We start from the raw sequence: 17,233 nt of genomic DNA, 5'->3' as shown, positions 1-17,233 counted from the left end.
ACAATTGCACATGAAATAATTCTTCTTTTGGTTATAAAGCAATTTGGACATAAATCATATGTTTTTATTTATATGTTATTTCCCAAGAGGCAATTCAGACCTATGACATTTGAGACCTTTATTGTATAGACCTTGTAAATTGAAAGTTCAATTTATTGTGACAGTTGTTTTTGTAGTACTGATTATAAAACTCCAAATGTATATAAAGATGCATATTGTATCATTAAGACACTATTAATTGTCTCTAATGACCTGATCCCCTAACACTTTGCTAAGCATTTGATCATGTATTTTGGAGAAGGAAAGGTATATATGGTTAGTATTTCTGTGTATAATGCTGCAAGTATCAAATTTATGACAACATCTTAAAAATTAATGGTTTTATTAAAATGCCTTAGAATAGGATGGGTCTTAGGTGAGTGTCAAGTGAGAGAAGAGGTAAAGTAGCAGTTCTCTTAGCCATCTGCCATATGGTTAATGACATCTGATAAATAGAAAAGACTCTGAAAATTAACAGTGGTTTATCTGGAAATGGAAAGCTGGTTTTAAAAAATCCATAGTGCTTGTTCTTTATAAGCAGAGTTAACCTGGGCATCACCAGTGCCATCATAAAGTGACTGTTTTCGGGTTCTGCTTCCATGGTGGTTCTTGGTACTCGTGCAGGTGAAGAAGAGGTACAGTGTAGCTCAGTCCTCCTTGGCTCCTTCACAGGTCTCACTACATCTTCTGACCCTAGTCTCATCATTAGTTCAAGAAAGAGTTGTGCTTGCAGACAGCAGGTAACATTTACATAAACAAGAGAAGCATGGATTTAAATAGATGTATTCTTTCATTTGTTGATTTTTAAAAGTTGATTTAACTGTCACATTACTCCCATATCATGCCCTTTTAGAGTTTCAGATCGATATTAATAAATAATATCTGTAGAAATATCTAAAATCTGGGATTATAATGTATTCTTTTTCATATATTTTCTCAGTAAGATTTTTTTATTAAAGTCTAATTAGTGTACAACATTATAGTAGCTTCACTGTATTTTTTTCATATTGACTGTGGTGCACATAGTTGGATACAAGCTCATTACCATTCAAGACATTAATTTAGAAACAAACATGTATATTGGTTAGAATACTAACGGAGTAGTATTAATGGAGTAGAATATTAACGGAGTAGTAGAACTAACATTCTAATAGTGTTAGCATTGTATTCTTTTTTCTCTTATTTTCTCTTAAAAATTAGCAAATGATATTTGAATAGAAATGGATCAAACCTTCAGGCTTCACAATGTGTATAGAAGGTATCTCTGGTTTTCCAGTAATACCATACCATGAGGCTCTAATTTCTTGGTATTTGTGGTCTGTAAATCAATTAAGTACTTTATAAATTTTATGAATATTGAATTGTGTAATCACTATTTTTTTGTAATTATTTTAGTTTGTAATTGTTGTTGTGGACAGTACAGACAGAGAAAGAATTTCTGTAACTAGAGAAGAACTCTATAAAATGTTAGCCCATGAGGTAAGTAGAATTCTGGCATTGTGTGTGTGTGTGTGTGTGTGTGTGTGTGTGTGTGTGTGTGATATTGCTATCACATTTGTTCTTTCTACTTTCTTGTTACGATATTACTTCAAATATTTGTTATTTATTTTTTTTAAATAATATTACTTATTAATATTACTTATTAATTTTTTTTAAAAAAGTTTTTTAAGTAAGCTCTACGCCCAGTGTGGGGCTTGAATTCATGATCCTGAGATCAAGAATTACATGCTGTATTGACTAAACCAGCCAAGCACCCGTACTTCAGATTTAAATATGGGCTTAAATCTGTTGGCCATTCTGCTTTATCAGTTTGACACTTCCCAAATTGGAAGTGTATCTGGAAACAACAGAAAGATTGTGGAGTCAGTTATAGATTTCTATTTCTTTTATCCTAGATTAATTTGGTCTAAAAGTTTTCCTGGGTGAAAAGACCTAAATTGGCTTTCATTTTGCCTTTTATAACAATAATTATATAGAAGGTTATCACTAGAAATGAGATTTTAAGGTCTCATGGACATTTAGTAAGGCTTGATTGTAACTCAGTTATCAGACTAATACTTAAATGTTGTCGCTCTTATGTTTCTCTGATATTGTCCCTTTGAGTAAACAAACAAAACTACGTGACTAGCCACATTTTCTTAGTCTTTGAGAATTATTATAGGTATCATGATTTAAAAATGAAATAAACTAAACAATATAGTTAATAATAATAAGTTATAAAATCATATAATATTGACTGTAGTAGCAGTTGATTTTTTTTGTGTGCCTTTTATTGCAGATATTACACTCTTTTTTTCATGTTTATTTATATTTGAGAGAGAGACAGAGTGCAAGTGGGGGAGATGGCAGGAGAGAGAGGGAGTCACAGAATCTGAAGCAGGCTCCAGGCTCTGAGCTGTCAGTACAGATCCTGATGCAGGGCTTGAATTCACAGACTGAGATCATGACCTGAGCTGAAGTTGACTGCTTAACCGACTGAGCCACCCAGGAACCCAACAGATATTACATTCTTAACTCATATTTATAGACAGAAATAGAAAAATTAATGTTTAGATTTGTATGTGTAACTGTTAATTTTAGTGGAATTTTAACAAAGCTTTAAAAAAGCCGGTGTATCTGTAAGGAAGTTTTATGTTAATTTTAATATTGATTTGATGATTTGCTTTTGAGATTTGCATTAGGAATTTTGCAATGTTTCTGGCATCTAGTCAAGATGTAAGGACACCTAATTTATGGTTGTATAAATTGAAGTTCTGTTTTCCATGTGGTGATCACGCCCACCAAGATGCACCTTCTCCTGTCTTGGATTCATTCTGGCAGCTTTGTGAAACCCCTTGGGTTTTTTCCAACGTTTATTTATTTTTGGGACAGAGAGAGACAGAGCATGAACGGGGGAGGGGCAGAGAGAGAGGGAGACACAGAATAGGAAACAGGCTCCAGGCTCCGAGCCATCAGCCCAGAGCCTGACGCGGGGCTCGAACTCACGGACCGCGAGATCGTGACCTGGCTGAAGTCGGACGCTTAACCGACTGCGCCACCCAGGCGCCCCACCCCTTGGGTTTTTAAAAAAGATAATACCTGTTGCTATTCATGCATTTAACGAGTTTTGATTCTAGTTTGGGAAACAAAAAATAAACTATAAAAAAGGTAGAAAACTAAGGATTTTCTTTTTTTTTTTAATTTTCCTTTTGTATTTTACACCGAGGAGTTGTTGTTTGAAGATTTAGGAAAAAGAAAAAGAAGACACAAATGTATTTGTATCTTGAGTATGTTTTTTAAACTCTTAACAGATAGTCTTCTTTGATCCTTGTTCTAATTGGCCAATATATAGCAGTCAAAGAGCTCAGTAGTAGGACTCAAAGTCATTGAATTTTACTAGCTGGGGACATTAAATTGAGCTGGTCACTTCCTCTCTTGTGGATGTTACTCATCTGTAATGGATGAGTACAGTGAGGTCCTGAAAATTTATTTGACTTGACCAGATTTTTAAGAGCCAGGATTTCAACTTAAATATTCTCATTATTCAGACTCTTTGCTAAGAAGAAAAGAAAAAAAGACAGAAATAAGGCCTAGTTGGAAAGTGAAAGAGACTGAATGGGGAGAGTGCCAGAGAAGAAAGGAATTACAGATGAAGTTGGGAGCTGGATTAAACCAATTAATAGGGTCAGAAAGAGCCAAATAGGCAGAAATCTGAAAAGGGGCAAATGGATCAAAGAATGAGAATGTGTGAGTGAAAGACAAATTTTGACATGGGGTTAGTCAGATGTTTCATATATATCATAGCAACCAACAAAATCTTTTTACCATCACTAATGATGCTTTACCTGTATTACTGAATACAAAACTATAAAACTATAAAATGATTTTAAATATTTCCAAAAGCTTCATCTTAAATGACGTGCAAAACTTTGAAGCTCATGAATTTTAAAATCATTCCAAACACGAAAGGGTAGATGACGTTTTATTTGGAGTAACTCAACTTCTAGGAATTATCTTTGCAAATGAAGCTTGGAGAAACATATTGACAACTGCATAAGGCATATGGAAGATGCTAAATAAATATGTCTTGCGTGTGCTGCAATTATTCATCTTCTTCACTAAATGAAAAAATATTTTTAGACTCTTAACAACAATCTGTAACAGGTAGCAGAAAGTTTTTCAAAGTTTAAAATGGCTAATAGATAAAAATCACCACTGTTCACCTTGTACTTTGACCTCTTGCTAAGTCCAGTTGATGAACAGCCTTAATCCAATATATCTCTTTTCTGTTAGCGTAATGTATAATTGATCCTGAAGTTATTTAATAAAAAAAGTAAAGGAAGATTTTCTTCTCTTCCTAAATACTGCTTAAAAATAGGGAAAATAGCTGTTTGTTTGTTTTTTTAAGACAAGAAACCTGGGACACCTGGGTGGTTCAGTCATTTAAGATTCCTGGTTTCAGCTCAGGTCATAACCTCACAGTTCATGGGTTCAAGCCCTGCTTCGGGCTCTGCACTGTCAGTGCAGGGCCTGCTTGTGAATCTCTCTCCCTCTCTCTCTACCTGTCCCCACTTGCTTGTGCACACATGCACATGCGCTCTCTCTCTCAAAATAAATTAATAAACTTAAAAAAAATGAAAAAAAAAACAAGAACCCCAAATAAAAAAACTTGAACCTATGAAATCTAGAAAAATTATATTCAATATGGGTTTTACTTTGAAATCTTTCAATAGAATGGCTTTATTTTTTGTTTTTCAATTTTTAGTCCAGGGGCTTCTTCGAATAATTTCATCACTAAGAGTGATGAGTATAGATTATATACAAATAGGGGCGCCTGGGTGGCGCAGTCGGTTAAGCGTCCGACTTCAGCCAGGTCACGATCTCGCGGTCCGTGAGTTCGAGCCCCGCGTCAGGCTCTGGGCTGATGGCTCAGAGCCTGGAGCCTGTTTCCGATTCTGTGTCTTCCTCTCTCTCTGCCCCTCCCCTGTTCATGCTCTGTCTCTCTCTGTCCCAAAAATAAATAAACGTTGAAAAAAAAAAAATTAAAAAAAAAAAAAAGATTATATACAAATAAAATAGCATAAACTGTGTTTCAACTTGTGCGAGGTATTTCTAATGTCAGAAATGTGCTCTTTAAACATGCCAGCATTAGCAGTCCTGACCTATATAAGATTTCAGCATATACTAGTAAGAGGTATTGAAACCTGGGAGATAGGAAGATAGGGATTACATTCCATGGAAAGTCCATCTACTCAGTGATCCAGCCACATATCAACTATTGATAAGTATGCTATTTTCCGTTTAGGGTAGGAGAAAAAGTACTTGATCCTTGATAATGAATATAATAGATATCCTGGTTATAGCCCATCCCTTCAACTTTTTGCCTTGTTTATAAGACAGGTGAACTGAACATAGGTGAAATAAATTGAACATAAAATCTTAAAACTTAACATTCTAGAGTATCCTTTTCTGACCCTGTTTTTCAGGTAACTGTCATTAACCATGGTAGCATAGCTGCCATCCTGGAGAGGGCGCTGTAGCTAAAAGTCTGTCATGATTGTTGTATAAAACATTTTGCATGACTCCTTTTAACAAATAAGAAATTTTGCTATTTATATTTTTTATTCACATCAGAAATAAAATCGTATAAATTGTTGAAACTATGTTCTCATAAGAGTAAAATAATGTGGAGCAATGTCAATTTGTATCTACTAAAGACTTTCTTATTTCAGACACAGATACACACGATTGAAATAAAAATATCCTATAAAGATGTCATTCTGCACAGTTGAGAAAACTTGCAAGCACAGCACCAAAACCTTAGTTTTCTCAGTATCTCTCCATATGTGTGTGCGTGCGCGCACGCGCACGCGCGTGTATCTATACACACACATATATATGAGTGCATCTATCATGGGTTCTTAATCCAGGATCCATGAATGGACTTTAGAGTATCTATTAACACCCTAAAATTACATATAAACTTTTTTTTGCGTATATACATATATACATTTTTATGAGGAAAAGGTCCATGACTTTCAGCAGATTATCAAAGAAGTTTCCGTCTTTAAAAATGGGAGAGGAGAGGGTAGGATAGAGCAAAAGGCGATGACTAACCATTGGCCTGCTTTGTGAATAAAACATTAGACCAGTCAGTTTGGGGTATGCACAAAGATAAAGGTGATCCATGTTTTCAGGACAGTAAGCGAACTAACATTTACTGAACTGTTACCTGAAGCCAGGTACTGAACTGAGTGTTTTTCACGTAGTAGTTCATTCATTCAAACTATATCCGCAGGAGGTAGGTGATAGTCTCAGAATTTTATAGATGAGGTGCAACAGGTATAGTGGGAAGATCTCAGCTCAAACCTGGTTCTGTCATTGAGTAGCTGTATAACCTTGTATGAGTTACTTACTGCTGAGTTTTAGTTTCCTTATCTATAAATGGGAATAGTAAGGCCTACCTTGCAGGAATCCTGTGAGTATTAAAAGAGATTTTATTTGGAAAATGGTTAACATAATGGGTGTCTTGCTCAGATTAGATACTCAATAAATGTTATGAAGAACAAATTCAGTAAGATTAAAGAATTTGCTTCAGAGGCAGAACATAGAAGTGGTAGAACTTACTGTCTAATTGGGAAATTTGATAAGTTTAATGCCAGTCCAAAATGGCCGTATTGAATGTTCAAATCTAAGGAATCTACATGGACAAAAAGGAGCTAGGTCTCAGAAAAATAGGATTGGTTTAGGATAGCAATTCTCAACTGAGAATTAAGCTCTAAGGCCCTAAGGCATACATGGTGTGTTTCCTAGGCACCTAGAAGGTACTAGCTTTAGGTATGGGTACCTAAAGAATAGATAGGGGTAAAATTTTGAAAAGTTCTGGAGTGCCAGGCTAAAGAGTAGCTCTTGGCCATGGAAACCTAGTTTTGGATTAGGGGAAGGGGTAAATATGTATTTGAAGTCATGACTATTGGTAAATATAGCAGTTGGGACCATAAAAAATGTAATTTAGGGCTAGAAGAAATACGTAAATCCATACAAATACAGATGTGTTTATTTAAAATGTGCTTAGTTTTAAGTTTGCCATCTATCAGCATCAGAGCCGTGAGATGCTTTTATGTCAGGTAGTCGAATTCTAGGTTAAAAGATTGTCAAAAGTATTTGTTTAAGTTGGAAAATCTGTGAATAAAAATGCACTGGCCCTTTTACAGTTTTATTTGCTTTTATAGGACCTAAGAAAAGCTGGATTGCTGATTTTTGCTAATAAACAAGATGTTAAAGAATGCATGACTGTAGCAGAAATCTCCCAGTTTTTGAAATTAACTTCTATTAAAGATCACCAGTGGCATATCCAAGCATGCTGTGCTCTTACTGGCGAGGGGTAAGAGGTCTTTTAGAAAACATGTATTTAGTTTACAAACATGTATTTTTTCTTAAAGTCAATAAATATTTAAGGCTACCATGTATAAAACAACGTAAGGGATAATCTGTATCTATAATTAGAGTTTTACCTTGGTTCTATAAATAAAACCTGTAACATACACGTAATACATATGAACATACTGAACAAATCCATGTGAACGTGTAGATGATAGAGTTGCTGTAGGGGTTCAGGGAAATGGAAGTGTGAAGGAGAGCTGGACAAGTCAGGAAACTGTGCACTGATGGTGGGATTTAACACTGTAGCAAGTCTGTGTCTCCAGTGCTTTTCATAGGGTGTATCATGTATCAGGTGTATCATTTATTCCTCGTAACAATCTGGTGGACCAAGTGTCTTTAGTTTGCATTTTATCCATAAAGAAGCTGAACTAGAAAAGGGTTCAAATGTAAGACTAATTTGGGAGTACTCATTTTGCTACCATTTTGCCACTCATTTTGTCAAGAGGAGGTCGCTGCACTTAAAAAAAAAAAAAAAAAAGTTAGAATTGGAGAGAGTGTGGCATGAAGGTTCCTGGTTTGGGAAGGAAAGGTAGGTGCCTACAGTAGAATTTTGCCCTAGTCTAATGCCCAGACCTGAAAGGATTTCAAGAAAGATGTGGTTGTCAGCATTGTCAAATGTAAGGTCAAGGATCAGGAGGATGGAGAGAATGCTATTAGGAGAGATGGAATAAAGGAGGTTAGAAATAGGATACAGAGCTAGAAAGATGAGCAAATTAAGATTTTTGGTGTAGTTTTTCCAAAATATGGTGGATCTGTATATATTTAAAAGCAGTGAAAAATAAATTGGAGATGAAGATTCTAATTAGAGGTCTTACATTTGAAGTTGAGGTTCTTCAGGTACTTGGAAAGGGCAGAAGCTCGGGGCAGAGATAAGATAGCTTCAGTAATCCGTTATATTGGTTCACCCTTTACCCTGGTCTTGTGAGGAAGAGAATTTCTCACTTCAGCTAACTCATCTGTGTCTGCCTCAAGCTTCTGCTCTTAACCTAACATCAGAAGAACCTCAACCCCAAATTTAAGACCTCTATTTAGAATCCCTCATGTATGTATTTAAAAGCAGAGAAAAAACGAATTAAATGGAGCTGAAGCTGAATCTTAGTGAACTAGAAGGCAGTATTACCTGATGACAGACATTTGATAGAGCATAATTAGAACCTTAAGAAAGCAAATATGTGCATTTTAAAAAGTCACAAATAATACCAATTGTCCACATCCTCATTTAGGTAAAAAAAAAAAATACCTTATCCATTGCATATTTCTTTGTCAAATAATTTAATACATGTTAAGATACATTTATAGTTATAGATATATCTTTATACATTGTCTTTGTCTACCAAAGGTCTTTAAGCAAAAGCACTGATTTTAATAAATTTGACAGCAAAGAAGATCATCTAGAATTGGTAGATGATTGACTTACATACTTTGAGTAATTGTGTGGAAAATACATCATTAGTTAGGATGGATATGAACCCTGGCAATTTCATTCTTAAAAGAGGAAATCAATGAATGATCGTTTATCTTTTCAATTTTTGGGTTTATGGGGGCTTCCCTTTGCACTAGTTATCAAGTGGAAATGTTTGGTTTGGGTGAAAATGTTTCCCTTCTGCAGTCTAGCCACCTTGATCTAAATTCTTGGTTTTAGTATTGGTTGGCATTTTGACCCCCACCTCTACCATTTGCTAGCATCTTTTAAGCCTGGATTCCCTCTTGTAGTATGGGAAGGGTTCTGGTCTCAACATTGTAAAGATTAAGATAATGGATATTAAATGCTTAGCATGGTTTCTAGTTTGCTATTAGGTAACTTCTGTTCATTTAACAGTTTGGAGTTAATCTGTTTGCTTATTTTTTGTACCATTTCCTGTTAGTAGTTTAAAAGTAAGGAATCTGGTAACAGGAGGGAAAGTATGGGCCAACACCGAAATAACCATTTTTTTTAACCTCATTTTGATTTCTTCTTTTTTTTTCTTCTTTTATAATATTAGATTCATACTTCCACAAAAAATCTGGGTTGTGGTGTTTTTCAATTAAGTGCGGTAGCATGGTTTCTCATACCTATCAAACTTCCTCATAGATAATTATATAACAGTCTTTAACAGTCTTTCTTCTTGTTATAATATAATTTTACTCTTGGTAAACATTTAGTTTGTTTTATCATAGTGAACATTTCTTTCTGTATTTTGTATTGCGTTCAATTACACCTTATTCAATAGTAACTAGTATTAGTGATGAGAAACTTTATTTCCTTCAAATTTTTTAAATATACAGATGTAATATACATATTACAAATATACTTTGTTTTAGCAGCTTAGCTACATATTTAGTTTAGTATCCTGCCACTTTTACCTCATTTATATCGTGAGCATTTTATCATACTGTAATATAGTCTTCGAAAGGAAGTTTTTAATATTTTATCATATGAATGTTCTATAATTTAATTTTCTCTATTTCTAAGTAGTTAAATTTTACCTTTACCCATTAAAAATGCTTTGAACAGTCTTATACATCAACCTGTCCTTGTGTCTGATGGCTTTTTTAGAATATATTTCTAGAAGTAGAAAAAAGGTAGAGTATTGATATTTTAAATATTTCTGATACACATTGCTAAATTATTTTCTGTGGATATTCATTGTATAATTACTCAGCTCCTTTTATGTGTCAGACAGTGTCCTAGGCACTAGAGACAAAAAAGAACCAAAAAAAGCATGGATGTGTGTATGAGAGTATGGCTTCACCACAGTAACACCAACATTGGGTATTAATGATTTTTTTAATCATTGTTGTTTAGGTAAATGAAAAATGGTATCTTCTTTTAGTTTGTTGTTCATAGTTTTTTAGTTGAATTTAATCAAGTGATTTTTATATTCTTTATAGATTATGCCAAGGACTTGAATGGATGATGTCACGACTTAAGATTAGATGATCTCTACTGACCTCTTCTCATAGACTTTGTATAAACGAAGTGCTGGACTTTATCTGAAAGCTGCAAAAATTAATGGTTTAGATATATTTATAATAAACTGATTTAAACTTTTTCTATAAGAAGAATAATTAAGACCACTTATTTGAGAACAAAGATGAAGTCTCATTTTCCAATCTGCTTTCTCATTAGTCCCTTCCAAAGCAAGGTCTTTAAAGCTGTGATTGCCATTTTTCTCATAATGAATCCTCTCAGGACATTGTGTAGCCTGTGGTAAGTACAAAGGGAGAAGGAGACATTTCTAACTTTAAGAGCTTTATTGTCAGTATAGGCCTCCCTAGTTGAATGTTGTTCTCTTCTTGTTCCATTAAGTCAGAATACAAATCAGCACAGATATTCAGTTTCCAATATTTTAAAATGTAAGGTTACTTATGAAAAGTATTTTGCATAAGGTTGTGTATCTATTGTATATATACCTCAAGTTCAAGTTTATGGCTTTGATATATGTTCTGAAGAAAAGCAAATAACACAAAAGGTAATATTATCCTTAGTTATAACTGTAATGAGATGAGTACTGGCAGTGGTGTTAAGTGCCATTTTGTGCTTTCCCCTGTGTTCTCTGTATTGTACTAACCAACCCCCAAAATCATTGAACTGCTCTGAAAAAAAAAGAAAGAACGAACGAAAAAGAAAGAAAAGGAGAAAGCTCGACATTTTGTACCTATTTTTTTGTTCAAATTACATACATGAAAACATGTAATCTGAGTGGAGTATCTGCAAATTTTTGGCTTAGTGTTACGAATGGACAGAATTTCACATTGAGCAATCCTTGTTCCCTTTGTTGGATCTATGCCATCTGAATTACTGAGAAAAATGTTAATCCATTAATCAATCATTAATTATTAAAATTATCAAGTGATTTTTTTTCCCGCATTAATTGGAAGCTATTGTGTAAAATATGCCTACCCAGAGAAGTATCATCCTATAAATATTACAAAATAATTTACCTAGAGTCTTCTTAGGTATTGAATTATACAAGCATTTAGAGTGAGTTTGAGATGAAAAGTACTTATTTTCTAAGCAACAAAGGTTATTTCTTAATTTGAAAATTTCTTATTTCTGGAGTTGGGATAGTTTGAGATTTTTTTGTTTCTACACTTTTTTCTTTTTCACTTCTTACTAACCAACGTGAATGCATCGACAGCTGTAAAACACAATTTTTTTAATGCTTTTAAGAGTTTGGTTTAAAAAGTCGATCAACACATGATAAATTATTTTTACAAAGAAGTAACTTGGCCCCAAATATCTTATGTTTGGTTAGGGTATTTTGTTTTTCACTGAAAATGGAAAGATATGAAGGTTGAAGGTATTTTTATTGTAATTGTAAACAGACTTATCCTAAATGTGTTCACACATATTTTTGGGTACTCTCTTTGTATATGTTTCATGCCCTGAAAATCTGAAGGCTGATCCAAAGTGGCATGTTTTAGAATATTCAAGAAGAAAAGTAACTACCTTTAATATGAGCCTTTTGGATTTCACGCAGATTTTGATGAGGAGTAATAGTATATACTACAAGCATTGACAAAACTTTGAAAGTTTCTTTCTGTAAAATATAATATACTCAGTAGCTAAATCCAAGTCAGGCATGGGAGATCAGTGTTTAACAGTGGATGTTTTGTGTTTTATATTTATATTATAATGTTCATAATGCAAGTATAACATTTTAATACTTGTCAACTTGCTTTTACAAAAGTAAATTCTAAATTACTAAGCTTGATTTGTTCATATGTTCTCATACTTTTCAAATCACTATTAGGAATCACTTGTTTTATATTAAAAACTCCCTTAAAAACCCAAGTCCATTTTGCAGATGTTGCATTTTCATCTGAGATAAATATTCTGTAAAGTAGTCCAGCAAATGTACATCTTTTACCCTTTTTATCTTTTAATTTGAATTTTCATGGTTTAGTCTTGTGGGTTACTGCCATGTGAATTCAGCAGTATACCAGCACATTCCCTTGTCGACAAACTGTTGGCTAAAATTTATTCTTAATTGGATGTTTAAAGCATGCACTGCATTGTTACAGTTGGTTTAGTGTAGTAGGTTATTGACATGGCATCATGGGAATGCATGAAGTCTTATACCACATTTATGAAACATGATTTTTTGTGACATTCTACCCTTCTAGGCCAAGCATTAGAAATAAGGTTGTACCTGTATGCTTGTACATAAAACCAAAATTACAATGAGGAAAAAATTTTAATTCATGTATAAATATACATCAAGATAATTTCAACAGTATTCTTTCCAAATATGATGATGAGCCTTATGAATAGTTATATTGGCAATTTATATGTAGTTTAAGTAGAATTAAGTGAAAGGCAATGCTTTTGGTTTTTAATATGCTACTTTTGGGGGTAAACAATCATCTTATTTAGAGTCATTGTGCTTACCTCTGAAAAGAACAAAGCCTCATACCCCTGTACATGTGGCTGGATTAAATATCCCGTGTTTGATATTAATTTTGAAAGTCATACTGTTATTCTTGATATCTTGATAAAAGTAACCATATGCTATAAGCATTTAAATGTGTTTAATTTTGTGATAGTAGCATTTATAAAGTATATCTTACACATTATATTGAGGAGTCTCGTTTGAAAATTTTCAGTTCTTTCTAACTTCTTTGGCTCTCATGATGAGCAAAGAATATAGTGAAGGCAGGTGGTTTGGGGGACAGGGGGAAGTGGGTATGGAATATGACATTTTGCCTTAAGAATAAAGTGCTTTAGCACTGCTGGCTGGCATTTTTAATGCAGATAGTTAAAGTGATTTTAGAAGTGTGGCATGAGATGGAAGAGTGTTGTTTCTGGCCTTTACGAAGTGCCTAGTAGGTAGTTAACAGAAAATACAGGGAGCTTGAGGAAAGGCAGGAAGTCCCTGAGATGTTCTTTTCTTTATTGTCTGAGTGTATAGAATTAAGATGCCTGGAAATGGGATTTTATTGTCCTCTCTCATAGGCACTTTACATTTCTTGCTGTGACTACAGCAACCACATACAGTACAGACAACCTCAAAATCTGTTTATATTAATGTAAATAGAAAACCTATAGACAGCTTTCTAGTTTTCTCTGCAGGCATTTTTGGGAATATATCTGCAATGTGTTCTACTTTGTATATAGAGGATAGCAGCACATCCCAGATTATCCTGTGGACTTTGGGGTCATCTTCTCTCAATTGCCCAGTTGTATCTTGGCATCAGTCCCTCTTTCAAGGCTGGGTAGAGGCAAGGTTTATTTGCATGACTTAGTAACCCCTCCCAGATGTCCAAATGTACTCTAAAACTTCCTGCTTCAGGATCAGCTTTCTCATAGCTCAGCCATCCCTTGCTCTCCTGTATCTTCATTCACAATCAGTGAAGGTATGTTACTCAGTCTTGGAGGTATTCTAAACTTTGCCTTACAGCCATTGTTCCCTAAACTACCAGTTTCTAAGTAGGTTCTCTAGTTCTTGGCTGTGTCCCCACTACTGGGTTTATGTGTTGATTTGTACTTTGCTCATTAAGAGTGTATTGTCAGGGTTGTGGGGTATATCAGAAGATTGGCGTGCTGTGTATACAGCAAATAAAAGCCAGTAGTAAAATCCTTCATACTGTATTTAACATTTTAATGTTTCTTAATTTTAGCTTCATATGCTGAAAAGCAGATTCAGAAAGATAACAGAACTACCTAGACTTTGCCAGCTCCTTAAGCTGCTAGTTACGCATGGAAGGGATTACATTATGTGCATGTTGTCTTCCCATTACCAAAAATCGATTACATTTTGGAGGATACCCATAAAACTGTTTGAGTTAGAAAAAGATGCCAAACCATATGTATATGCAGTATTTACCCTGAAGATATCCTTAAAACCATAGCTCACATTCTGTTTTTTTCCTCATGTTTACTTAAAGAACACAGATAAACATTAGATGTCTAAAAGAATTAGTAATGAGAAGCCTATCTTTACAAAATAAACCTGTTGAAATGGACTTTAGAAGACATCAAAATCATCAACCATAATATGTTGATTCTGTATAGATATAGACACAGTATAGAAAATACTAATTTAAAGTTCTACCTATATAAAAGTAGAACTTGTATATCATGCTTCCTCAAAGAATATATGAGTTTTAAGACCGTATCGGTGAAGTAAAGGAAGGAGAGTTTTAAAACTTTCGATGCTAAAAAATGGCTGTTTCTATTAAATCCTAAAATGGTGTGTGGAATTGTGAAGAAATTATAACAGGATACAGTTGGGTTGCTTATGCAGTTTTTTAAATCAATTGTCTAATTGTTGTTGTATTGTTCTAAAAATTAAAGTTTATGGTCTTGCCTATTAGATATCCTGTTTTTTGAAAGAAGATGCCCATAGTCTGTACCCAAGAAGTGCCTAAAATTGATTTGTGTGGGTTTTTAAGTCCGTCTAATAAATTATATGTGTTTTCTATGGTATTACATGTTTGGAGTACTGATGGCACAGCCCTGAGGATTTCTAAGTCACAATTTGTGCTTTATTTGAGGGGAAAAAAAACAAAACAAAAAACTAGGTAACAAACCATAGTTTTGGAAACATGAGCAAAACCATTTTTTCTCATTCCTAATAAAAACACGCCATTGCCTTTTAGGTACTGCAGAGGCTAGAAAACTGAACTGTTTCTTTTTTTTTTTTTTTAAATAGTTTTCACACAGAAGATTGTATTGTGTATTTTAAAACCTGAGTAAAAGTTTATTGCTTGTATAAGAGTATCCTCTTAATTCTCCTCATACTTAGTGGTTAGTAATTTTGATTTTATCATTTAGATCTTGATCCATTTTGTTGCTCAAGACAGATCCTTCCTCTTTGTTTAGATTCTACTTACAAACTAAAATATTTGATAGACTATTATGTTTTCATATTTCCTTCCTACCTCCCTCCTTTCCCTCCCTTTCTCTCTCCTTTCCTTCCTTTCTTTTTTTTTTTTTTTTTGACCGTAGAGTGGGACTGTAAATTCTGGGGGCAGAGACTTGACAGTATTTTCCGTGATTTACAACCACATTGTGTTTATATTTTAAGTCATCTTGCATGGAAAAGTGAAATGTGTACATGACTTTAAATAATTGTATACCACTCTCTTCTCCAAAACTTCTTACATTGGTGATACACAGAATTCCTCTAATTATTTTTGCTTAAACTAGCCATTTAGATTGGAGTAGACTTTTCTTATATTGTCCCTCTGTGGTTTTTTGAGAGGAGGTAATACCTGCAGAGCACTTTTAAAGATATTTTCTGGGTTAATGTTCAAGGTAACACATTGAGGAGGAAGCTATAATTACATCTAAGAAGGGCTGTTTTGGTTGCTAGAGATGAGAAAAACATATACTAATTTTAATTGGTGCTTAAAATACATTTTACTAACAGTATTGATTTTAAAGATGACACATTTCTTATAGATAGTCTTCTTTGTTTATTGTATTTTCCTAGAGAAGCCTAGATGAAGATATGTTGTAAGTAGTCTATCTACCCCTCCCAAATTGAGCTCTGTGTTTATTGACATACTTGAAGCCACATTTAATACAACAAAGAAATTAGGAAACCTTTTGAAAGTTTTTAGGTTTGTTGTATTGGAATTTCTAATATGATAAAAGGTTTTAACTCAAGCTTTGCATGCATGAAGAGGCAAAAAAATCTGTCTTATCTCTTTATCTTTTCTTGAACTTGCATTTCTCTGAATCCTAAGAAAATTTTGCACTCAAGGAATATTCCAAAAAGTAAGGATCTTTGAGCATGTGGGTGCTTTGTAGTTCATCACTGCTGATGTGTGTTAGAAAACTAGGGAAATCATGATTCAGGGCCTTCTTGACAAGAAAACTTCATGGTGGCTGGAGGATATTTATGTTTTTGCAGAGGTTGGGAGGGAGTGGCAGATTGGAGTAGAGACCCCTCGATTGGTAAATCAGTCTGATCAGCTGCTTCGCAGATGTGTTACTTCAGTATACTTACAACAGTGTTCTTATGTCCATAACTCACTAAACTGTCAAGCTCCAGAAATGTAAGGCATTGGTCAGGTGACCAGTGGTAGGGCCTTGTTTATTAAGAAATAAAGGAATCGTGTTAAGGTATGTTTGGGGGGAAATGACAAATAAGGTTTTACTTGTGAATTTCCATGTTTAATATGTATATTAACTTTTTTTTTAAGTTGCATGTTAACCTGGGATGAAGTGTTGCCTCTGCTTTATGCTTTGAGTAAAAAGGAAAAAAAAAAAAAAAGATGGGTTAAATTGTTACTCTATTATGTACTATTACATATACCTTTTCTTTTAGAAGGGGTTAATTATAATTATTATTCACACATCTGTGTTGTCAGTGTTTTTATTCTGACTTATTCTCTGAATATGTTTAGATTTAGTGATGATAGCTTTACGTACTGGCCAGGGCTGGGATCTGCCAATGCAATTGAAAAGACATGATAGCTGCATTATGCAAATGATGAAAAGATTGTCCTAATCTTCTCTAGGGACTTATGGAACTAAGATAATAAATACAGAGCTTTCTATCTTTTTCATCTGGATATTTGAATTGGCCATGAATCAGGTAAATAGCGACCAGTTTATGTGATTAATTTGTCTTAAAATATGAGAAAAGTCCGGTCATTTAAAATGAGTATCATTAAAGTGAACATTCATGAGAATGTCTGATAGTAAACAAGAAAAATGAAGAAAAGAAGTTGGGGGTGAGGAGTTACTCCCATGCATATGCTTATTTGAAAATTGTGTGTCTCCCTCCACTGGAGTGTAAGCTCCAGGACAGCCAGTGACTATGAGTCTTTATGTTTA

General features: G+C 34.0%; 1 protein-coding gene across 1 annotated transcript in view; it reads left to right on the top strand.

Annotated features, from left to right (window-relative positions):
* The window catches only part of ARL5A (ARF like GTPase 5A), a 29,544-nt gene extending 12,793 nt beyond the window's left edge, over positions 1 to 16,751 (top strand). The window contains exons 4-6 of the mRNA XM_025932480.2: positions 1,435 to 1,518; positions 7,251 to 7,402; positions 10,333 to 16,751. Of these exons, the coding sequence (XP_025788265.1) occupies positions 1,435 to 1,518; positions 7,251 to 7,402; positions 10,333 to 10,381 (285 nt within the window). The 3' untranslated portion in view covers positions 10,382 to 16,751. The remainder of the gene's footprint in view (positions 1 to 1,434; positions 1,519 to 7,250; positions 7,403 to 10,332) is intronic.
* The last annotated feature ends 482 nt before the right edge of the window (positions 16,752 to 17,233 follow it).

Source organism: Puma concolor, chromosome C1, assembly GCF_028749965.1.
Source record: "Puma concolor isolate L17-30 chromosome C1, mPumCon1.1.hap2, whole genome shotgun sequence".
In the NCBI taxonomy this organism is placed as follows: domain Eukaryota; kingdom Metazoa; phylum Chordata; class Mammalia; order Carnivora; family Felidae; genus Puma; species Puma concolor.
This window is presented reverse-complemented; position numbering and strand designations above follow the sequence as displayed.